Below are 25,400 nucleotides of genomic sequence, written 5' to 3'. Positions count from 1 at the left end.
AAAACACTTTTCTTTTATTGGTCGGATGAAATATGCTAATTTTGTGAGATAGGAATTTTGGGTTTTCATGAGCTGTATGCCAAAATCATCCGTATTAAGACAATAAAAGACCTGAAATATTTCAGTTAGTGTGCAATGAATCTAAAATATATGAATGTTAAATTTTCATCATGACATTATGGAAAATAATGAACTTTATCACAATATGCTAATATTTTGAGAAGGACCTGTATGTCTATCTATCTATCTATCTATCTATCTATCTATCTATCTATCTATCTATCTATCTATCTATCTATCTATCTATCTATCTATCTATCTATCTATCTATCTATCTATCTATCTATCTATCTATCTATCTATCTATCTATCTATCTATCTATCTATCTATCTATCTATCTATCTATCTATCTATCTATCTATCTATCTATCTATCTATCTATCTATCTATCTATCTATCTATCTATCTATCTATCTATCTATCTATCTATCTATCTATCTATCTATCTATCTATCTATCTATCTATCTATCTATCTATCTATCTATCTATCTATCTATCTATCTATCTATCTATCTATCTATCTATCTATCTATCTATCTATCTATCTATCTATCTATCTATCTATCTATCTATCTATCTATCTATCTATCTATCTTGTTTATGTCCCTCTAAAGTGTTTTTACATATTGTGGATTGATGTTGGTATTGGATGTAAATGATGGAAACCTAAGTCAAATGATGTCCTACACAACAGTGGTTACAAACGTAAAATATGTAAAATATTGTTTGAATAGCAGACATGTAATGTAAATTTGCTGGAAATAAAAAATAACACAGTAACTTATTTATGAATTGGACCCCTCCTTAGCAGATGTAATTGTCTTGGGATGGATGTGACTCAATAAATTCGTTTTTCTTTTAAGTATTTAATTATACAGGGGTGTTGAATACATTTTGTTCAATGCAAAAGGTCTTATTTGAAATTACGTCACAGGAGAAGGGGATACAAAGACGTGTTATACATTTCTGAAAAAGTTAGTTTCTCCAGTTTCCAATGATAGCAGATATGGAGGGTTGCTGCAAAAAATAAATGTTTTCTGTAGCCTTTTTTCACAGTCAGCCATTAAATTGCTGTAAAACCAAAAGAACTTATGAAAACCTCATTTGGCGAATTGCTTTGTAAACATTAAAGCCTCCTCTTGCAATAGATTTAGAGAAAAAACCTGGCCGTGTCTGTGAGAGCGTCTCTGCTTGAGCGGGTCAACTATTCTTCCTATTCACTATCGCCACATGCTTGCTCAGGGTGTGGGTCTTAGATACATTAATTAAATCAAACTTTATTAATAGAGCGCTTTTTTTACAGTCAAGTTTAAGAGGCTTTGTAAAGGTCAAAAAAATAAAAGCAGGCATTTACCACAACAAATAAAACACACAATAAAATTATACAAATGTTCAAATCAAGTAAATAGATGGCTATAACAAGTAATAATTAGTAATGAAATAATGAAGAAATATTGGTGAGAGAAATTAATAAATGATAGAGAACTGTGGAAATGAAATCATGTAGATTAGAAAACCAATAAAACGGTGGAGACCATATGTATAATGTACAAGGAGATAGCTAAAATGATTAAATAAAATTTATCAAAACACAAAAGTTAAAACCATACATAGTAAACAAAAATAACAATAAAATATAAAATAGTAAAGAACTAAATACTTAAAATACATACGAGTACTTGATCATTTAAAAAAGTTAAACAGCAATAAAAAAATAAAAAAATATAAAAGCTGCCAAAATTGAAATAGAATGATGAGAAATAAGATACAATAAATATCCCTAAACTTCTACTAAAAGTCAGACTCAATAGATGCGTCTTATTTTACTTTTAAAACATGTCAACTCTTAGCTGCTCTCGGGTCTTTAGAAAGGCCGTTCCACAGCTGAGAGCCACAACTGATGGATTGATACAGGCAAGGATTGTCAGATACACCAAGATGTGTAAGACCCAGGAAACAACCTGATAGTATATGCGATGATTGAGAAATGGTCACAGTTTTAATTTTTTTCCTTGAGATTGCTAGTTTCCCCAATCACCTAAAAGGCTCCTTCAGTGCTAACTGACTGACCAGGAGTTTTATGCTCACAAGCTGCTTTCACTACCCTATTTTTTGAAACAAAATAGCCACATTGTGTACAGAGTTTGAGACAGACAGAAGGACAATGGTAAATAGCGAAAAAGCACAGCAGCCAAAGGATGTGGCTCCGACACATTACAGGATTAAATCAACACTGCAGGTGTTTTCACTCCTTTGCAAAATCCAACCAAATCCCCACCCACACGTTATTCAAGTAGGAAAACGACTCCACAGATGGCCATGACCCAAACAACCCACAGGATGGGTCGGTATGTTGGTAACAAGCATGCAAATTCTGTATAATACTCCCAGTTGTCAAGTTCAGAATGAAAATACACAAAATACTCCTACAACCAAGTGGGAATCTCCTGCTGTTTGTATTTAAACACTTATACATCAACTTCAGTCAACGATCCGGATAAGTTGAATCTTGCAAAGTATTTAACTAATATTCCCTGTGGTCTCATGTAAAACGACAGGTCACTGGTTGAAAAAGTTTCGTTTTAGTTGACATGCACATGAAAGTCAATCGCTCTTGTTACCGAGGCCAAGATTCCTGAGGCACGCTAAACAAAATCTTAGATTGTGCTGATCAGCTCAAGTGGGATTGTCAAAGAGGGAATTGTTGAGCTTATTTTGCAACGCCTCATGGTTTGCCAGATGCTCTTTTCTTCAAACCCGAAGAGGCTCTGTGGGAGGTTTAGAGATACCACAAACATGGAAAAACAGACAAGTAAATGTCCAAGCATTTTCTTGATTTACTTAAAAAATGGACAGGGTTTACTTCGTTTAGAAGGCATCAAATTCCAGGCATTTTAAAGGATTGATTACATGAAGGGTTTGTTGCTATGCAGATGACATGTGAGGTAGACAAACAAGAGCAACAAGAAAAGGTATGTCTGTACCAGCTTTGAGCAACACCCAAAATATAAATCAGATCAATTGCAAGTGGCCATTGAAATACATTTTGCATGACATTGTTTTGACTGTACTGAAACACCAATTGAACACAAACTTCATAAACGTTTATGCCGCATGTTTATGCTTATTTTCAGGCTGAGTTGAATTCCTTCTGAGGTTGTAACTTACATTGAAAAGCATTGAGGAAATTATGAGTGTCCTTAGAGACAGTGGAAGACTTGTCAAACTGGTGCTCAAGTGGGTGTGGACTAGCAGGGCTGGGGTTGGTATTTAATGTGTGCTGTGTGGGCTGGCTCAGAGTGGGGGAAACAGAGCAGATTTTTCTCAAAGTGATTCGAACATTTGCAATATTTCTAGTGAAACGGCCAGAACAGTAAGGTAGAAACGAACAGGAGTTTAACTGCTGTGGCTGGCGATTTATTTTGTCTGGAATCAGGATGGAATCAAACGGAAAAGATGGGAAAAATGGTGAGTTGGGTCGTGATAGTAAAACTGTTTACTGTGTCAACATGCTCGATATGTCTGGTAAATTATTCGATTTTTAATGACATTTGAAGGGAAGTTTTTCTTGCTATGCTAGATGAAAGGGAGTGCTTGCATTTTTAGTCCCCATAATTCCTGTGGAAAATAACAACTTGAAATAGACAAATTTGTGCTTTTCTGGAATCAGTGAGACTCTTTAGAATATCTTCTTTTCTGTTGCTTCCCCCCTTGTTTCACCTTTTACAGCAACCAAGAAGAAGAATCAGAAAGTCCACGTTGTGCAGTGAGAATCTGGGAGCCAAACAGATTTTTAAGGATAAGAATGTGTCACTAATTATTTGGAGAACACAGAAACAGAAATCCCGACACTCCTAAGTCTCCTAAGAACTAAGAAACTTTTCAGGGTCACTAGCAGCCCCCAAGAGTCTGGGACTCTTGGAGGTCCCCAGTAAAGAGCACCCAGAGGCTCTTTACTTATGCTTGTTTATCCTCCTTGATTTTCTCTTATTGTGACTGTTAAACAACAGGATTAATCTCAAAAAACACTGAAGCCAAATTGACTACTACATATTTGACTCCGATGAATCTCAACCAAGTTCATGTCTGAATTATAATTTGTTTCACGTGACTGGATGTTTATGACTAGCTAAAACACCTACAGACCTGTTCAGGGCCATGTTCATATCAATTGCAAAGCTGACAGGCCTATCTGCTGCACTGACATGCACCTGCCTCGGTATGCTATGATTCACCTTCGTAGCCAGTTTCTGACTGGGACAGTCTTGTTTAGTGTGCCAGACCTGGTAGCAGAAAGGGTCCAAGTTCATTTGAGTTTTGATCAGCAGGCTTTTGATAGTGGCGAAAAAAAAGTCACTGCCTAAATCTTTAATTGAGTTTTCATATTGTATGTTTTTTGTTCATTTATATCTTTTAGGTGAAATAGTACGAGTCAACACATTCTCGAGCAAAACTAGCCTCAAATGTCTTTTAAGTTACTTCCACACGGTGGCGCCATCTCACTTCTCACATGGTGGTGTGTGCTGATTATGTAAGACAGCTTGATTTCGACAAGATCAGGGCAAACATATTTTACGTGTAAATTATTTTTAAGGACAGTTGATTTAATTAAGTAGAGACTCTGAAATTTGAAGAATAACACTCCCAGACACACAAAAAAAAAAAAAGAATAACCACCTTTTGTGTGGATCTTTCCCAGATGTGTAGAAACCAAATAGAAATAATTTTGAGAATAAACCGGAGAAATTGCCTGTTTTCTACACTGTCAGTATTTCTTTGAAGGACCCATTCTTTTTTCGCTGTGGTGTGTATGACTGCTATAACATAGCAATAGATAAAGACCCGCCCTGTGAGGAGAGAGGGGTGGGAAAAACAAAGTTTTGCTCCCTGTTTTTTCCTTCCACAACGAGCTCAAATTAAACACCGAGCGGATTTTTACTCCGCGATGTCTTGCCTCCGTTTACGTCCGAAAAGGACAAACTCGGAAGAGCAGACATGGCAGGAGAGCCTGAGAAAGGTCGCGCAGGACAATGGAAAACGCCTGGGTAAGTCCGCTTCTTTAAAGGTGCATTTGGTGCCAGACTGTGACGCGCTTTAGATATACAGCCAATATAAACAGGGGCGCGCGCGCGTGCTCGAGGGTTGTGTTTGGAGAACTTGGATTTGGATGTTCCTCTTATTACACGTCAGTTACCCGGCGTGACCAAATCTGTGTTTAAGTGGAGTTGGAGCACATGCATGCAAATGGTTCTTAATTGCCTGGAGCGGTGCATTCCTGCTTGCAATGACAGACCAGAGGCTTCTGTTCAAGGGTCAGGTCATACTGAAATTACTGGCTCTCATTTTAAAATGTGGGGCAAAACACTGGAAGATGATCAGTCAGTTCACCATGATTATTTTGTGTTGTGGCTATTATGTCTATGTGGCATGTGCAGTTTGCATAGGACGATGAAAGCTGACATTCACGTGTAACTATCATTGCTGATGTAGAAACTTTCCTTTTCAGTTACAGGCCTTTACTGACAAAAGCCACATTCTTGTTTTCTTTGAGGTCTGACCAACCGGTTCCAATGTTTTCAAAACACGCATAAAAGAGAAAAAAAAAACAAAAACTGTAGTCACGTTGAATTCAACAGGAGATTTAGAAATCACAAAGTTATCCCTATTTACACTTAAAAATAACATATGCCGGTGGGTGTTTCTATCTTTGATGCATTCGAGGGTGACCTAAGGTGTATGTGCCCAAACCCAGCTCAAACGCAAAGAAAAGACTTAACTCGTATCATCAGATTTTATCTACGTTAACACAACAATCAATGAAGATTATTTCTTACAAGTTTACAAAGTAAACTTGGTATTTCATTTAAATGTTAAATATAGATGTTAAACAATTCTAAATATTTTACTTAATCTATACTGAAACCATCAAATCCAATTCAACAACATTTTCATTCTCAATAAACCAATCTAAAATTGTTAAATCTATTGTCTTTGTTAAAATGCAAGCATTTATGGGAGGCCCCTGATGGTTTGGGGGCCCCAAGCAGAGGCTAAGTTCATTTATGCCTTGGTCCAACTCTACATGCATTTAGTAAAAGAGAAAAAACAATTCCGATTGGTGGGTGATTTAATGGTGCATTTTGACTACGAGTCTTAAACATGCACTTTTATGTACTTCTGTTATCTGTACTACAGTGTCTTGTAAAATTAGTCATACCCTTTGAGCTTTTCCATATTTTGTCACACTACAACTAGAAGCTTCAATATATTTTATTGCCTGTATGTAATAAATCCACATATATTAGTTTACAACTATGAAATGAAAGGACATGTAGCATTTTTTCAGTTAAAATATTTTCAAATAGTTCAGCCCAACTTGAGTCAATACTCTGTAGGATTACCCATTATTGTATATCTCTTCCAGCTTTGCTCACCTAGAGACATCATAGATTGAATGAAGAGTTTCTGTAAAGACACATTTTCAAGTCACAGATTCTGAATTGTATGTAGGTTTGGACTTTGACTAGGCCATCCTAACACATGAATATAGTTTAAGTTATACCATTCTCTTGTAGCTCTTCTTTTATGTTCAGGGTAGTCCTGCTGCAAACAACCGCCCAGGTCTGAAAGTTCTGGGTTTTTTTTCCAGGATTGCCCAATATTTAACTCCATCCATGTTCCCTTCAACTCCGACCAATTCAATTCAATTCAATTCAGTTTATTTATATAGCGCCAATTCACAACACATGTTGTCTCAAGGCACTTCACAAAGTCAGGGACATACATTCCAATTAATCCTAACCATTGAACAGTGCAGTCAGATTCAGTTATTTATTCAAATTGGATAAAAAGGTTTTCTATCTAAGGAAACCCAGCAGATTGCATTGAGTCAAAGACTTGTAGCATTCACTCCTCCCGGATGAGCATGTAGAGACAGTGGACAGTCACTGGCGTTGACTTTGCAGCAATCCCTCATACTGAGCATGCATGTAGCGACAGTGGAGAGGAAAAGCTCCCTTTTAACAGGAAGAAACCTCCAGCAGAACCAGAACCAGGCTCAGTGTGACCAGCTTCCATGTACCCGCTAAAGAAAGAATCCTCATCATGATGCTACCACCATAATGTTTCACAGTCATATTCAGGGTGATAGCACTTTGCCTTTGGGTCAAAACGTTCAAGTTTGTCAACATCTGACAAGAGCACCTTCTCAGACATGTTAGCTTTGTCTCTACATGGCTCATAACAAATTATTTCACACTTTCAGCAGTGGCTTTTTTTCTTACCATTCCAAATTTGGAAAATGCATGATTAACAGTTCTCCTGTCAACTGATTTTCCCACCTTTGCTGTGGATCTCTGCAACTCCTCCAAAGCTCCCACCACTGAAGGCAATTGCCTTTACTGGATTTAATTCAGGGTTATCAAAGTTAAAAAGGGCTGAGAAGTGCTTGTCACACTGTTCAGATTTTATTTTAAAATGTTTTGAAAACCATCTCCTTTTCCTTCAACTTTACAATGATGCACAACTTTGTGTTGCTGCATTACAAGTACGGTAAATACATTTGAAACTTACTGTTGTAACAAAGCACAATATGAAAATATTCAAGGGTGTGATTGCTTTTGTAAGGAACTGTAGGTAAATAGTTTCTGAAAAACCTCACATTTATTTTGATAATGTTTTTTACAATGTTATACTGGTCTTTACCAACTGCACAGTAAAGGTGTGTGACTTATTCTAAGGTAACTCTAGAAAATCAACTATCCGCATTCTTTTACCCTAATTCTCAGAAGAGCCCTGCCCTAGCTTGTCTCACATGGTGTAAACAGTGAACTGTGATCCAGATCCGTCAGGCTTTCCATCTGAAACTGATTACTCAGCTTTGAAAGAATCACCCATGACTGGGGGTGTGTTTCTTGCATTTTGGAACTTTTTTCTGTTTGTTTTACTAGTATGATAAAACACGCTTTTCTTCTTTACTGTCGAATGAAAAGTTACTAAAACTAACACAAAGCCACGTTGAGAGGAGGATGTGTTGAAACCAAGCCCTTCATACTTCCGGAGAAAACAAAGACTCATAAACCACCTCTGAGAGAATGTGGTACAATCTGTGGGAAGAGGCCTATCATGAAGTCTTGCAGTCTTGCATGCAGTCTGATAAAGTTGCAACAGATTTTAAGTGTTTTCTCCTTCAAAACTTTGGTCTTATTAGCTGACATTACAGATCTTCTTGTGGAAACCTTGCTAAATATTTATAACTGTTTTTAAGTTCCCTTGCAGATCACAGTCCCACTCACAAAAGCAGCATGCTCTGCCCAGTGTTCATACAGAGCTTTTAGCTTATGAATCACTCGCTCAGCTGACAGCATACACATTGTCAAGTTTATTGCTTCACATGAATGATACTGCACTGCAAAATAAGGCCTTGCACTCTAATGTGCTCTTAAAAATGTAGTAACAAAATTTCTTCAGAGATTAAGGTTAAGGTGGCAGTTCAATAGAGGGATTCACAGTTTCTCCGTTAAAAATCAGAACAGTCCCTTTAAGAACACTGTATGTTTTTTTTTAAAGCAGAACCACCAACAAAATGCTTTTTGGTGTTTTAGAAGGAAGAGAATGAAAAAGAGGACAGCTAAAACTGAAACTCCACTTGCTCCAGCTTTAAAACAAGCTAGCGTTAGTGCTGCAGCAAAGCTATCTACTACCGAAAGTTTAGAAAATGGGCAGTTTACAACTCCTTTGAGCCACTTCTTCAAAATTCTTTGATGTTTCATTACATGTACTGACTGAGTCTTTACATTAAATAAGTCACAGTGTTTAATTTGCAGCTGGTGCATGCTTGACTCATTGTGTGTAAATACTAATTTCATGTTATCCAAAGAATTTTACTTTAGCATAAGCAGCACCTTCCACTATTCCTGCTTCTTATAGACACAGAAAGCCTTGAATCCTTCACCGGTAGTATCTTGCTTTCCTTGCACCATTTTACATTCACACACCTGTTGTTGTATCAAACCAATAGAGTCCATATAAATGACCCATTCAAAGTTTATTCATATTTATATACAAGGTTTAAAAAGCAAGTCAAGGAAGCAATGAAGCTGTACTTCAGTGTATTTGGTAGCAATGGCCAAGGAGTGAATCCGAAATTTCCTGCAGAGCACATAACATTGAACTTCCCTGTGGTTCCATCACAACAGATTGAAATGATTGCATTACTTCCACTGGATGCCATGCAAGGCTGCAGAAGCCTGTGAATCCCCCATTCACATAGGTCAGGTGTGCAGGCATCATGGAAACGCATAATACATGCAGGAAAGTGGGTCCTGAGGACCAGGGTTGGGGACCTCAGCCCCCAAAAGACTAAGCTGCAATTGCAACAGAAGGAGGTTTGGCAAAGTTTTAAATTAGGTGGCTGAATGCAAATGCACACAATAATTTTCGTAATTTGATTTGTAGAAAACTTTGAAAAGCGTGTCATATTCACAATTGTGGACCACTTTGTGGTAGTCCAGCCCTGCAGAAATGTCCACAGATGTTCAATGTTTGGAAAGTAGATGATGGGTTTTATTGAGCTCCTGGTAGATTAGTACTTTGGGCTCTTTGCTAGAGTTCCCAAGTTAGGTCATAGAGATGGCAGGGAATAGTGTTATCTTTTGAGATCTTCTTGTCTTGGTGTGACATAATACTAAATGCTAACCTAGCATGACATGAACATATTATCTTTCCTCCAGTTGAATCTTTTACTTCTGTTTTTTGATGTTTTCTAACAACTTCCAAACGTTTATCAGCATTCTGAGATTCAATCTTTGGTCCCAAATCCTCCAGGTCTGGAAGGGGATTCAGACCTTAACTTCCTGCTAAACGGTGGAGACCTCATCAAGGTTCGCTCAAAATCCTGGCAGAAGAGCCGCTTCATTAAGCTGATGGAAGACTGCAGGAGCATTGGGTACCCGTCTGAGAAAATCTTCAAAAGAGAAAAAACCTGTGAGTTTCATCTTGTTTTTGTTTATGCCATTATTGTTTCAACTAAGGGCACTCCTTTCAGCTCTAAACAACATGAAACGTCTTGCTTCATAGTGCGTGCACACACGGACACGTCCCTCAAATACCACAGGCGAGTATGTGAGAAATGTTGGCGGTGTGGTGGAAAAAGCTCACACATTCATTGTGATTGGTGCAAGAGCAATATAATATAGCAGTGAAAGATTTGCTCCAGTTCCCTGTAAGAGAGCCCGTGTTATTTAGCGTAGGTATCATTCTCCTTAATTGTGTGCTCACAAGGTAAATATGGGTCCCCATCCAGCCTTGTTTCTCACAGTTGCAGTTGTTTTAATTTATTTCAGCTCTGACTGTTGATCAGGACAAGTTTGGGCAAGTAGCTGTTTTCTTTTAGTAGTTTCCTGACTTATGAAGATCAACACACATTTGCTTTGCTTGAATTGTAGGTTCTCTTATGTTACCCGTTTAAGATCGTCCAAGATAAATTGGCAACATATTTATGCCACAAGGAAACAATAAATCCTGGATTACTAATTAAAATTCCTAGGAAACTATCTGAACCAGTGTTTTAAACACCTTCATGTCAGCTATTTAAACAGAGCGTTAGCTGCAAAATGCCAACACATTTCCATGAAGTGTTTTCTTTCGCTGGCATGCAGAAGATGTAAACATACAAACAAACATCTATACTCCATTTTTTTGTGGGATTCTTTTATAATTAGACTAAGCCTCTATGCAAAAGCATATATTTTTGTCATATAGGTTGTGTGAGAAATCAAGTATTTTATGTTTACATAATTTAATCACATTTCTTGTTGCATTAAAGCCAACATTGTGTAATATATGGGAGTGCGTTTCTGGAACCATATTCACTCAAGTGCCACAATTTGAAGTCGTTTGAGTTTTGTTTTGGTGTTTTCTTCTGATCATGATTATGTTTTCCAGGTGGTGCTTAAGTTCATTCCTTTGGTTTATTTCCTTGATAATTCTTGTACTCTGTTCATGATGCATTTTAGTTTATGTACATCTATTAGAGCTGCCATTTGTTATAATGTTTTTTTCATTTCTGTTCAGCTCATTCATGTTTTTTTTACCACTTCCTGCCAAATTTAGCTTGTAATTTGTTTCATTTGGTCCACCTGCGTCTGGCCTATCAGTCTCTCTGCTTTCACCTGTGCCATGCCCTTTATTTCCAGTGCTATCTGTTTACTCCTCATGGATCCATACTGTTGTCATGCCAAGCCTGTCATCTTTTTTCTTGCTTTTTAATCATGTTTTATTGTTTATGCCTTCTGAAGCTTGTGTTTTTTTTATCTTTAAAAGGTGCTTTATAAATAAAATGTAATTACAAACTTGCAACACTTATTTTTCAGTGTATAAATCTAGAAGTACAATCCAATTTTAGCCCAGTTACCTCAATTGGCATTGTAGCTGAGCTTGTAGTTATTATTGTTTTCGTCACAAAGTCGGGTGTTGGTATTTAGTGTGATTACGCCATGTGCATTGGTGCATGCTCTTCCGTACATTAAGCTGCTTAACAAAAGAGCTGGCCTCCAGTGTTTGGGCTGAAACAGATTGTGTGTGCAGAGACCTTCAGTGCATGTTGTCTGGGTCACATTGGTAATAAATCAAAGCATTTTTAGACCAACCAATGCCCCTTGTTCTATTTTTATGAGCCCATGTTTTTCACAATGCGTGCCTGTAGGACATTGCAATCTTGTCTCCCAACAAAGCCACAATCACCCTACGCTGTTGTTTTTCTGCTAGATTTTAATGTTGGATTCAGTACCATCAACATATTCTCTTGCAGAAGCTACGACATAACAGGGTTGACTGTTTCCAGTGTTTACGCAATTATCATAGAATTCCACAGGGATCTGTATTTAAACCATTTTTTGTACCTTATGCATGGTTTGATGATATTGTTAAGCAACACAACAAACATTAAATTGAACACAAAATTAATACAAATAGTCCAGCAGCTAAAATACTGGACTATTGCCAAAACTATTCACTTGTCGGCCTTCACAAGTGGTATGAACTTTGGTGAGATCACGTTTTTAACCCATGGGGTTAAATACGATGGCGGCCTACCCTTTGTAGTCATTGCAAATTTAGCTCTATTGACAAGGCTTTCCAGAAGGTTAGATGTTATCTTTGGGAATTGTTGACCATTCTTCCAGAGACACATTTCTGTGGTCAGACACTGATTTTGGATGACAAGACCCAACTTACCCACTCTAATTGGTCCCATAGGTGCTCTATTGGGTTGAGGTGTGCACACCTGTCAAGTTCATTCACACCAAACTTGCTCATTCATGCCTGTATTGGACCTTGCTTTAAGCATTGCTGCAAAGTCATGTGAGAACAGGAAGGGGCCATCCCCAAACTGTTCCCACAATGTTTGAAGTGTGAAATTGAAATTATTTCTGAAGCATTAGGAGTTATCTTTACTGAAACTAAAGGTTCAAACCCAACTCTTGCTTCTTTATAATGAGTGAACCTCTCTCTTCTATTGACATTCTACTCTATTGTCTTTTTGCAATCTGTTGTGGTGCATTAAAAACGTCACCTAAATCACTTATTGATAAAGAACGCTCCTGACAGTGATTCCTCCCAATAAAGTGAAATGTTGCAAAGATCTGAAAAGTGCTTGGATCTTGTTGGGGATCTGTGTGAGGAATTATTTTTCTCCATCTATTTGATCACTTCTGCACTGGCGAACACCTGTGATCTCACGCAAAAACAGGTGCCAATTGTTGGCTGGGGGGCCTGTCAATTTTGCATCAGCATGAAGGTATCTTGATTCCAGTGCTGAGAAGAAGGGGAAAGCACTTCTGTAAATTTTATCTCTATAATACTGGACCTATAAACAAGCTCCAAGCCTGTATCCGTTCCAGTACAACACTGGATAGAAATACGAAAGAGAATATGGAGGGAGAAATAAACAGCCCTCGGATAGAAAACTGTCAGGGCTTTGGGTGGTGTTGTGTTTGTGTGGTGTTTTTCTCCCACTGAGCTGCACATTTTTTTGGAGGGTGGGGCTGAGAGGTTTGCTCCTGCACACCTGCTTTTCATCAAGCTCGTCAGCCTGAGTTTTTGAGGATCTGGCTGCTGGTCATTTGAATGTCAGCCTATGTCGTACCCCTAGCCCTCTGTGATATTTCTTGTGTTGAGTGATTCCCAGTGATTACCCAACTTTACACTAACCTCACTCTCTCAAAATGTTCCGAAGGTTAACCTGCACAGTTCTTCCCTGGATACTCTTCTCAGTGTAGATTTCTGAAATTTTCCTTCAAGCCATAATCTCACAGACAACTTCCTTCTACGACCAGCAACATCAAGCTCCTCTTTGTTTCTACCCTGTCTGCCCTCTAACGCTCCACCATCTACTCGATACTGTAAAACAAGTTAAACTTTCATCATTGTCTCCTGAGTGATCTCGCATGTGGGTCGGACGTTTGGCTCAAAACATACTACCATACTCCCATATGTTGCAGTGCTACCAGTAGATTGTCGTTTTTCACCATGGTTTTTTTTTGTCTACTTGCCATAATTTATGTCGCTCTGCTTGCACTCATGCTCTCTGCCACAGATATACTTTTCTTGTCTCAGTCTCAAAGAGCCTGCTGTTGTTTGTTATTGGAGATGCTAAATCAGACTTTTTTGTTAGCTAAACCAGGCAGGGCGACAGCCTTGAACTGGACGGCTGTTTTGGAGTTCTCCAGAGTGGGCAGATTACCAGTACACCCCTGTCTGGAGATTCAGAGACACCAATTGCATATGATAAGGTTTTTGTGGCTAAATCTAAATGGTCCAACGAGGACGTTTTAAATGGTCTGGTTTGTATGCACTGCATTCCTAAACATCTGCAGTTTCCAGCACTTCTGTAAAGCACCATATTGTCTTGTTGCTTATTGTGATACGGCCTACATCATTACTATTCTTACTCATACTCACCTTTCTTTGGATTTTGTTGACAACAAAACCGTTTCCACATTGAGATGACCTCAAACGTCCTGGTATCCATGTGGTTTTTTTCAAACACTTGTGTTAGAGGACACAAAAGGGAGCTCCCTCTGATAGCAACAGCCTTATCCAGTGGATAAGATAGAAAAACAGTCTAGTTGTAACCACAAAGACAAGTAGTCTGTCACAAGTAGATAATGACATATTAGGGGAAGGGCTGTGCATCAGATGATAAGAATGACTGATTTGTACCAAATGCTTAAGACCAAACCTCAAATTACGAATATTGCGATAATTTTTGGACATTGTTGAAATCATTTGTTTTCCAAGATGTTGTAAATGCTTCATAACATAATTTTACTTCTTCACATGTGTAATTAATTTAACTCTTCAAAACGCTGTGTTAAAGGAAGTTTAATAGATCATAAATTAATAATTAAGTTGGGTTGTTATTACTGAACATAGTGATTTAGACATTTGTAAATTCAGGTTCTAACATATATCCTGCTTTCTCTAAACAGTCCTCCTCGATGACATTGACTGTGTGCGCCAGGGCCGCCAGTCTGACGGGCTCATAAAATACACCGACCCCAGCGAGGAGGAGAAGTGCTTCTCTATCATATTTAAGAAAAAAGAGAAGAACCTTGACTTCATAGCATCCTCTAAGGAGGAGGCCCAACAGTGGGTCACCAGCCTGGAGAAGGTCGTCAACAACATGCGCAACCTCAGCCACAAGCAGAGGAGTGAACAGTATCCTTAATGAGTAAAAATATCTGGAAAACTGGATCTGATGATGGTGAACTCTGTATTTCATACAAGGTTTCTGTGCCAATAGTGCCGTTTTTGTGCACAGTGACAGGTAAATGAAAGTACAGCGTGGTGATTTTGTCACAGCCTTTAATTTCAGTTGTTTTGTAGATTTCTTTTGGGGTATAGCTTGCAAATATTTTATTTATGTCCCCTATCGAATAATTACTTCTTTAGCCAAGTAATTGGATGTACAGTTAAGCCCAAAATTGTTCATACCCCTGGCAGATTTTAATTTTTATTGAGTCAGAAGTTTGTTTCAGAATCTTTAAAAAGATACTAAAACAAGTAAAAATTAGTTAAATTGTTTTAGAAAAAATAGATTTTTTCACATTTTATTTTAAAATGAGACACTAAAAACTATTAAAACTATCTTGTTATTCTCTGATCAGTGAAAACCAATAAAATCCTGACTAATTCTAATGAGTTTATGAAACTCGTGAGAAAAATCAGTAGAAGATATATTTAGACAGCTGTATAATGATTTAGATGTTCAGCAGAAACCAAAAAACATTTTAGTGAAAATGAAACCCATTTTAAAGGTTTGATCTGTTCCGGTTCCCCTTTCTGTCAAGGGTTGGAGGCTGCTCTTAGTAACATCAGCAATAAGCCTTTTCAAACTCTGGATCAGGTTGGACCAACCCGATGTCATGTTTTCTAAATGAATAAAACATGACTGTTTTACATTTTAATTTATTTATGTTTGGACAGGGTACTATACATCAAGCAGGGATGCATATGCTGGGAGTTGGGAGTTGCTCTGGATAGTTGTTTCTTTGGAGATTTTATGTTTTTGCTGTAAACCAAAACCTTACATCTGGATATTAGCTGGATTATCGAGGCCATGCGGAAAGCGGACAAGAACAAAGACAACAAGATGAACCTGAAAGAGCTCAAGGTCTTCCTAAAACATCTCAACATTGACGTGGCTGACATCTACGCAGAGGAATTATTTAGGGTGAGCCACTCTCTAATAGGTCCACATTGATTTATTCTATTGAGCAAAGCTTCTTTTTAGGTAAAACCAAATCAATAAATTTAGCAGTTGATTGAAGTCCCATTGTGTTTACGCAGAAAAGTGATAAGTCAAATTCGGGTACCCTGGAAGACACGGAGATCAAGGAATTTTATGACCTCCTGACATATCGCGAGGAGATAGATGTGATTTATAAAAAATATGCTAAAACAGATGGTGAAATGAGCACCACTGACCTGCTGACGTTCCTGCTGAATGAGCAGAGGGAGCAGGCAACCATGGAGAGCGCGCTTAAGCTGATTGAGAAATATGAAGTTGAGGAAACAGGTAGTTAACTTGGAGCTGAATTGTTTAATTATTACTGGATTTACCTTGTTTTGTGTGTAATTCAACTCGCTGTTCTCATCCTCGCAGCAAAGCAGGAGAAGCACATGACTAAAGATGGGTTCCTAATGTACCTCCAACATGAGGAGGGATCCATCTTCAACCCAGCTCACTCATCGGTGTATCAGGACATGAGTCAGCCCCTCAATCATTACTTCATCTCCTCCTCACACAACACCTACCTGATGGAAGATCAACTCAAAGGGCCCAGCAGCACAGAAGCCTATATAAAGTAAGAATTTGTTGTTTGTTGTTGTCCAAGAAAGTCATTTTTCCTGAGTCGGCCCCTCAGAGTCTCAGACTTGTTGTTGTAAGGGATGCAGATTCCTCTGCAGTCTCTGGCCCTTGTTGCAGTGGACCATTTAGTGTAACTTGGTTACATGGCTAGGTTTTCATGTTGCAAAACCAATCTTTTAAGCCTCTTCAGTTACTCCTAAGCATGGAGTTCAACAGGATTCATTTGTTAGCCCTATATTATTTGTGCTTTATCTGCTATCCTTATACCACGATACATCAATGATATCCCCAATTACTACTATGCTAAAGGTGATTAATCATTCTTATTTTTCATCTTGTATCTATTACATGAAATCTATGTTTACACGCCCTAGTAAATTTTCATCATCCACTGAATATTACTGACTCACATAAGTGTGGTTGTTGTTTCAGTTAAGAGGAAACTGACTAATTTAGGGGAGTGCTTCTGTAAAACTTTGAAGCCACCTGAGTTAATGCAAGGGAAAGGTCGTTACCTTACTCATAAATTATTCTTATAAGGGTTTTCTGTTCTTGCAGGGCACTGATGAACAGTTGCCGTTGTGTGGAACTGGACTGTTGGGACGGAGCCAATGGAGAGCCGGTTATTTATCACGGCTATACTCTCACATCAAAGGTTCCCTTCAAAGATGTCATCAAAGCTATTAAAGACTTTGCCTTCAAGGTATGTGAAATGTTTGCTATTGCCTGTAGGAGTGTGGAAAGCTTTTTATGTTGACGTTTGATCTTTTGTTTCCCAGAAATCCAAATACCCTGTGATTCTGTCCTTGGAGAACCACTGTACAGTGGAACAACAAAAGCTCATGGCCCATTACTTGATCTCCATCCTGGGTGATGATTTGGTCACAAAGCCTTTGGGCAACACCATGCCCACAAACTTCCCTTCACCAGAGGTATGTAAGCACCAGTTCAACTTAGGTTAGGTTCAATGTGTGAAGCCTTGACTATAAATGCTTTAAAAGTAAGACTCAAGGGAGGACCACAGCAAGTTAATAAACCGCTCTGTGAGACTTTTCACTGTCCGGTTTAGGTGACTGTTAAAGATAAGGGGAAAGGAAACAAGCTAACCTAATTAAAGTAAAAAAAACAAACAAATAAAAACATTGTTCCAAGTTGGAATGCAATAGACAATTAAATAGATAAGTCTAACTCAAATTGGTAATGTTTACTTTTCTGTGGTAGTTGAAGGACTTAGCAACCAAGATTATCTGAGACATTACACAAACAGCAACAAAGGAGTGTATTTTTAAAGTGCAGAGACCAAATATTGTTAGCTGTAGCAATACTAAGAGGACAGAAAAAAAACAGCTGAAATTAAATCTGTGAGTACTATTCATGTTTGTTCTCACAAGCATTAGCAATGCAGCACAGCTAGCTTCTGCATGAAGTTAGAAAAGTAGTTGCTTAAAACTTCCAATGGCTACTTGTTTAAAACCTGTGGGATTATTTAGAACCCATGTTACTAGTTTTTGCAAGGTGCCAACCATTTTAATGTATACATGTTGTAGGGAGGATGTTTAGTATTGTTGTTAGTGAGGAGGCTGCTTTATGGGGGATTGGTACACAGGTTTATAACTTAGACTGGAGTTGCACTTGTTTGATGTTCATTTCAATTGAGACCTAAATAAAGGTTCTTCTGACAATAAATGAAACTTTTGCGAGTGTTGATACTCCTAACTGTTTTGTAGTTGCAAGCAAGTAAATAGTTGAATTAACTTATTGTTATTCTGTTGGGCTATATTTTGTCTACTATTGGCAAAAAAAGCCAATAACAATGAATTCCTCTCTATCCTATGCTTTGAAACACTGAAGCAATGCACTTCCATAGATTTTTCTGTTGTTCGTGGGCCTCCAACTTTCCCATTTGGAATTTTAACTTCAGGGGCATTCTATTTGATTTTTCCGACTGCCCGGCAAAATTTGAAAACACCACAACTAATTCCAGTGCTAAAAAGCTATCACCTGACAAGTACACTCCTAATGACATACATTTAGGACGTATTGTTTTGCTAGCATACATTTTGAAGAATGTCAGTGCTGGGTTTGACTATCAGCCAATAATATTTGAATCTGTTTCACTAAGATTTGCAGAAACACGTAAAACAGATAAAGAAGTAGGAGCAAAATTAAGATTTTTACTACTCTTGTTAAAATAACTAAACAGGGCATTAGCCAAGCAGATTGTTCATGTGGTCATGTAGATTAATTTTCCTTGTTTTACCCCTTGTTTTGCTAGGATTAGATTTGGAATTTCAGGAGGAAGGACTTTTTTTTATTTTTCTGAAGCTTGGCAGACTTAACTCAATGAGAACTATGATTATTTGATGTTTAGCAAATTCTCCACATTTTCAACTGAAGAAATTATAGACTGCATTTTTTTGGATGTAAACTTAACTACAAACGGAGGGGTTTGGGCAAAATAATGTTTATTGGATGCCTGTGGTGCTGTCAGCTTCAAATGACTGTATTACAACACTATAAGGAGTAAGCGGCTATAACCTTTTACAACTGCTATTTGTCTTTACAAAAGACAACATGCTTTCTTTACAAATTTCATAGCAACCCCTTAAAGCATATTTTGTGTTTGCATATTCAGGAGCTGAAGGGTAAATTCCTGATCAAGGGGAAACGGCTGAACAAACTGGACGCCATGTTCTCCAACAATAACACGGTTGAGGAAGAAATGGTGTCTGAGGAGGACGAGGCTGAGGATTGTAAGGAGAAAGATCAAAAAGCAAAGCCAAAGGTGAGTCACATGGTTTGTGCTTATTTGTAAAACAAAATTAAATAAAGCGTAGCTATTGAGTCACAGATGTCATGTTTGTTTTTCTCCCACCTTCTTTCAGAAAGCAAAGATCAAACTCGCCAAAGAGCTTTCGGATATCGTCATCTACTGTAAGAGCGTCCACTTCAGTGGATTTGAACATTCCAGAGACAACCAGTCCTTCTATGAAATGTCATCTTTCAAGGAGAGCAAAGCCTTCACCCTGTCTGAGACTTCAGGTAAATTAAGTATTTGAGCAGCAAAATAAAGTTGTGCACAAGATGTAGAAAAGCTAGCATTAGTGTAACGAGTCTGGTCTGTAAAATTTACCTAACTATTTTACAAGACAGTTAACCATTCAGTTCTTACTGCCTGACTTTATTTCGACTCAACGTCATGTTTTTAGTCAGCTATGATCACCTTAATTATTTCTTTTCATTAAATGCCATTGTTGCTGCACGAGGGCAAGACCAAATTCAGATTCTTTTGAGAGAACGTACCTCAGATTTACAAAACTTACACCTGCCTGCATTAAAACTTTTAATATGCTCTTACAGCCACTGCCTTTATCCATCACAATATCGACAAACTTAGCAGGATCTACCCCGCTGGCACCAGGACGGACTCCTCCAACTACAACCCTGTTCCCATGTGGAACGTTGGCTGCCAGTTTGGTATGCTCCTAATTCCTCAATGTAGAAATAAAATCATTACTAAATAAGATCAGAGCTTTCATCTAATCTGTTATCTGACTTGTTATTTTAGTGGCTCTGAACTTCCAAACTCCTTCGAAGGAGATGCACATTAACCAGGGCCGTTTTGTGCAAAACGGTTTTTGCGGCTACGTCCTGAAACCTGAATTCCAGAGAAGCCTGTCATCTCAGTTCAATCCCAACTCTCTCACCAATGGGCCGTGGCTACAGAAGAAGATCCTCCATGTTATGGTGAGAGTTTGCCTGGTTTGTTTATACAAACATGCAGAGGAGAGTTTCTTCTTCAGACACGGAGATGTTTTCTGCCATGTTCTGATGATATTTTCTACATGCGTGGCCTGCTATGCCATTTGGAGGGCATAGTATACATTATATCTGTCAGTGGATGTTCTAATATACACTATGAATAGGTTTCAAAAGCTTTATGAACAGGTTAGATTTGAACATGTTTTGTGCATTAATTTGTTATTTTGTAAAGATATTATTTTGCACATAATTAAAACGTTCGTCTGTCTGATTATATAATTTAAAAAGCACCATCTTATGAAAAAATAAACCAAACATTATAAACATATAGTTATTCAGCACTAGAGTAGTCTTTTGACTTGATACTTCTTTATTCTTACCGGAGTGCAACATTTGGCTACTATACACACCTGTGTGCAAATTTCTTAAAAGTATAATTAAAATAGAGTTTCTCCTCATTCTTGCGAAAATGTAGTATTGTATGTTTTGTACAGTGCCATGACAAATATTTGCCCCTAAAAATATTGCACTTAAATGGTTCAGATAATGATTAAATTTTTTAAACAAAAAGCTATCTGAACTAATGTGAAAAAAACCTCCAAAAATTCAGGTTACAGTTTCAAATTGAAAAAAACTGGTAGAAGTCAAAAGTAGTCACATTTTGTTTTATAAAATGTGTTTGTTTTTTGAGAAACACTTAGTAAATTCCCAGGTCTTCCTTTTGTGCATTCTTAGGAATTCTTTACTTGATTCTCTCATCAATTTAGGACTTTACAATCAGTTATCTTAAATTTCACACTTTAATCTTATACATTAATTATCTTGCAATTGTATGATTATCCAAGTGTTTTTTATATTAATTTTTCACATAAAGAAAATTTCACTGGTCCTTCCAGCTTTGGCTGCTCTATATTTTCCTGTGGTTATAGCTTACATACACAAATATGAGTTTTAAAACTGGGATACTTCTAGATTTAACCACCATCTCATCTTTATGTTTTAAAAGTACAAAGCAGTAACTGATGGTTTTATTTTAAATAATTTGTCTCTTAACACATCAGGTGATCTCGGCTCAGCAGTTGCCAAAACTGAAGAAGGATAAACAGAACTCCATTGTTGACCCTCTGGTAAAAGTGGACATTTTTGGGGTCCCTGCAGACAATGACAGTCAGGAGACACATTACATCAAAAACAATGGTAAGCATACCCCCACAGATATGTTTAGGCACATCTTGGTAGCTTAGAATATCATTGAAAAGTTAAATTAAAGTATTATTTTCTGTTAAAAAAGTGCTTGACTAACATTTTTCTACCACACATTTTCCTTTCACAATTTGTCCTTAAATATGCTTAATACAGCACTCACTTATTTAGCGAATACTTTTAGTGGCACGCCCACCTTGAGGAGGGTGTCAGTGACAACTGTTAAGTCAAAAAATAGACATGAAATAAACTTTCTGTATTAGAAATTGTTACTTTACATTGTTTGTATTTAATCAATCTATATAACGCACAAAATTCTATTTTAGAGTTGAATTTCTGAAACAAATAAATGTTTTCAATGATATTCTAATTGATTGAGATGCACAGCATATCGAACTCTTTCAGCATCACTCTGCAATTTCTAAACGAGTGCGATGCTGACCCAATGATCTGCTTCTTGCAGGCTTCAACCCCATATGGAATGTGAGATTTGAGTTTGCTATACATGTTCCCGAGCTGGCCATGGTGCGGTTCATGCTGGAGGACTATGACTCAACATCCCAAAATGACTTCATTGGGCAGTACTGTCTGCCACTTACCAGCATTCAGAACGGTAGGAAACTCCAGCAAAATAAAGAAGTGTGAAAGAGACAGGGAGATCAAATACTTATTGAAGGACAAATATTGACAAGAAAGTATTAACCGATTATTTCATTTTAAAAAATCAAATCTTTTTGAAGTTCCCATGACTTTGGTTGTTCAATTCAATTCAATTCAAAGATACTTTATTGATCCCTGAGGGGAAATTAGGTTTGTTGTGCAAACCTCTGCTTTGCTGACGAGGCTGAAATTCACATCCTCTCTTTCAGGATATCGCCAGGTCCCGTTGCTCACCAAGAGGGGTGACATCATCCCGTCTGCACAACTGTTTGTGCATACAATGCTCCTGGATTGTCTGTAGGATTGTATGGGAGAGAAATCTATCATGCATTCAGGGACGAGTTTTAAAAGCCAACAACAGAGCTGGGACCAAGTATTGCAACTAGGCCTGTTAAAACTTTGTGCAAAATACTTTCTGCCTTTTTTTTTTACATAATATTTGATATGAGCTATTGTATTATAACAACGTTAGAGGGATTGAAACTGTGAGTGAATGAGTGGGGTTGGAAGTTATTTAATGACAGTCATTTAACTGTTTTTGCTCTCCTGGGAGAATAATTATTGTACATTTTACATGGCTGCCTGCTTCTAACATACTGTGCAATCTCTCATTAGTATTATATCAATATTATTGTGTTTTTTTAGATCAAGATTTTCTGAGTAGAGCAAACCTAATATAGATGAGTAATTATTGCGGGGATCTGTACTAGGCATTGGATGGTTACAGGTATCAAGTAATACCAGGTTTTTTAAAGGTCACAACTACAAACAATTTCCACCATATCTTTCCTATGGTCTGAAGTATTTTATCATGGGATGCCACAAAAGTGCTGGAGTGACTGGAGTTATAGAGCATGATCTCACTCGTCCTGTTGCTTCTCACTGCCACTCAGTTGGCTGGAAAACAAAAGGCTACTACGCTTGTCTCTCACAAACAAAAACACAAACTTATTTTAATGGAAATATTTCCAGTCACAAAAAAAACAAGGGCAAGATTGGTGTAGAAATCAAAGTACATGGTTGAAAAACTACAGCTGGCAGGTTATGAGCAGCATTTGTGGCTGAAGACTGGCTACCGGAGCAGATAGCCCAGCTAACTAACCCTCTAATATTACCATATTAAGTTCCAAGTGTTTGTCTATGAAGAGCAAAATGACAAAAAGGTGCAATACTATGTGTATTTGGGACTTGAAAACTGCTAAATTTGTGTCGAGATCTCCAGGTGTTTGGGTTTCGGTTTTCTTGGTGTGTGTATTTGCTATGTTCCTGTTCACTTCATTTTTCAGAGTTTATTATTATTTATTAGTTCAGGCTTTTGTGTTTGGTTTTAAGTTTTATGTTATGTTCTTTATACATTTAGGATTATCCCTCTTCGATCTCTGTTGTCTTTCTCCTCATGTCTTCTAGCTTCTTTGGATCTCTGTTCAGATCCACTCATGTTAATTAATCTTCTACCCTCACCCTTAGCCACAATGCAATTATGTTTATTCTACTCACCAGTGCTATCTCGTTCTTTTCATCACCTCCAACTGTTCCACCTCCTTTAAAAGTTTTTTGTTTGTCATCGTTCCCCGTTGGATAATACTGTTCTGTTCATGCCATGCCTGTTTTTTGCCTGTATCAATGCCTGCCTCCTTTTGTTCTAATTCATTAAACTGTTTCAACTCACCGTGCTGCTTCTGCATGCCTGTCTGCATTTGGGTGCATCTTCAAGTACCACACATCATTACAAATTTGAATATATTTGTTGTCTTAATACTACAATATTTGGAAAAAAAGGTTTTTTCTTAAGGTTCTGATGCTACGTACAACCCAGCCAATGCCTAGTCTGTATTTAGTTAACATTCTTCAATGGGAATATGTTGTCTATTTAGTGCAATGTGTTTATATGCCTTTGTACACTCCTCGTGAATCTAAGGCCTTGTATTCTAGATAAAAGTGTTCTACAATGTATATTTTTCATAGGCATGATGACCAGATTGCAGTTACAGTTATTAAAATATAATTTAATAAACTGTATTATCAAATTTTATTCTACATGTTTTTGTAACAACTTCATGCTTCAGTTAATTATGTCTCTTGCTAGTATTTGCACTAGTTCTTAAATAAAAGCAGTCTGAGTCTTAATGGTGGTTTTCTGTGTTTATTTGTTTCATTTTGTGATTCATGGCAGGAACAAAGAAAAATATCAGGTGATCAGCCTGAAAACATTTGATGCATTCATGAGTACAGGGAACATCCATTAAATAAAAACAAAAAGTCAATCACTTTATAGTAAGTTGATTTTTTTTCCCCAATCACCTGAACTTCCTTAATGGTTAAACACTTAAGTGAATAAGTTATTCGAGTTAATTGCTGCTGCTTCTGTCAACAATAGAGACAAACGTTCTTTGGCTTGGATTTCTCAGTATCTCGATGGACTGGTTTGGACTCGCTTCTGTGAAATCCAACAGGTAGATCCTTTCTAGAAGAGGCCTGCTTTTTTCTTCAGGTCGATCTGACGCCATGTGGGCAGGCCCAGAAACTCAGCTCGACTTACACCAAGCAGGTTCTCGAAGTCTACATCAGCCAGGTAGTCCTGCAGCCAGAGGAGAGATTGGGATGCAGTTAGGCTGACCTCTACTGGTCACAGTATGTTATTACAATAGGATGCATCATAAACGTTCATGTGGTTAAAAAGTCATAGTACACCACACTTCGCATTTATTGGCACCCCTGATAAAAATGTGTAAAAATACTTTTAAAAAGGTTTATCTTTTATTACAGTATCATAATTTTACCTTGACCTTGACTACATTTATTAAGTCGGATACAAAAAAATGTATTTTTCTTTTACAAAATTACTAGTGTCAAAATATGTTCCCTTTCAGCAAATCCTAAAAAAGTAAATGTAAGTGAAGAAAACCTTTAATGCTTTTATAAAATGAACTGGAGATCTGTGAATGGTTGTTTGCTCAGTTGTTTGTCTCTGTGGTTTGATTGATGGGCTGGTGACCTGTCCAGGTTCTACACCGCCTCTAGCCCAATGACCACTGCAGACCCCTCATGACCATGTACAGATAAGCGGGTACATGCAATAGAGATAGAGATCCACCTCCTCCTGTTTCCATGGTTACTAAATATGTTTTAACTTAGCCACTCAAAATGAGTAAGACAAGATAACATGGTATTCAAGTATAACAGATGTGTATCGATCTACATAAGTCAGGGATGTGCAACAAGAAAGAAGCTACTAAACTAAACTTACTGATATCTACAGGCAGAGTAAAAATTAAATAAATAAACTTTGGTTCTCATATAGTATAATAAATATTTACACAGATTTACCAGGTTACCCAATA

At 37.5% G+C, this 25,400-nt stretch overlaps 2 protein-coding genes across 4 annotated transcripts in view; one reads left to right on the top strand and one right to left on the bottom strand.

Moving 5' to 3' along the window:
• Positions 1-3,371: 3,371 nt before the first annotated feature.
• plcd1a (phospholipase C, delta 1a) lies at positions 3,372-24,186 on the top strand. Of its 2 annotated transcripts, none has more exons than XM_047350161.1 (15): positions 3,372-3,530; positions 9,888-10,046; positions 14,552-14,780; positions 15,666-15,795; positions 15,912-16,140; positions 16,228-16,429; positions 16,993-17,137; positions 17,214-17,366; positions 19,070-19,219; positions 19,320-19,476; positions 19,795-19,911; positions 20,003-20,181; positions 21,258-21,393; positions 21,863-22,012; positions 22,269-24,186. In XM_047350161.1, exons 1-15 carry the CDS (start codon positions 3,500-3,502, stop codon positions 22,358-22,360), a joined length of 2,259 nt encoding a protein of 752 aa, XP_047206117.1. In that variant the 5' UTR covers positions 3,372-3,499; the 3' UTR covers positions 22,361-24,186. The 2 variants fall into 2 exon arrangements, with proteins under 2 accessions (XP_047206117.1, XP_047206116.1); XM_047350160.1 differs by lacking the exon at positions 3,372-3,530 and adding an exon at positions 4,954-5,107.
• Positions 24,187-25,400, bottom strand: part of vill (villin-like) — an 18,372-nt gene continuing 17,158 nt past the window's right edge. For both annotated transcript variants that reach the window (XM_047350159.1, XM_047350158.1), the window contains exon 19: positions 24,187-24,637. In XM_047350159.1, the coding sequence (XP_047206115.1) occupies positions 24,524-24,637 (114 nt within the window). In that variant the 3' untranslated portion in view covers positions 24,187-24,523. The remainder of the gene's footprint in view (positions 24,638-25,400) is intronic.

This window comes from Girardinichthys multiradiatus, chromosome 21, assembly GCF_021462225.1.
Source record: "Girardinichthys multiradiatus isolate DD_20200921_A chromosome 21, DD_fGirMul_XY1, whole genome shotgun sequence".
Lineage (NCBI taxonomy): Eukaryota > Metazoa > Chordata > Actinopteri > Cyprinodontiformes > Goodeidae > Girardinichthys > Girardinichthys multiradiatus.
Note: the sequence above shows the minus strand (reverse complement) of the source record. Positions and strands in the feature narration are given on the sequence as shown.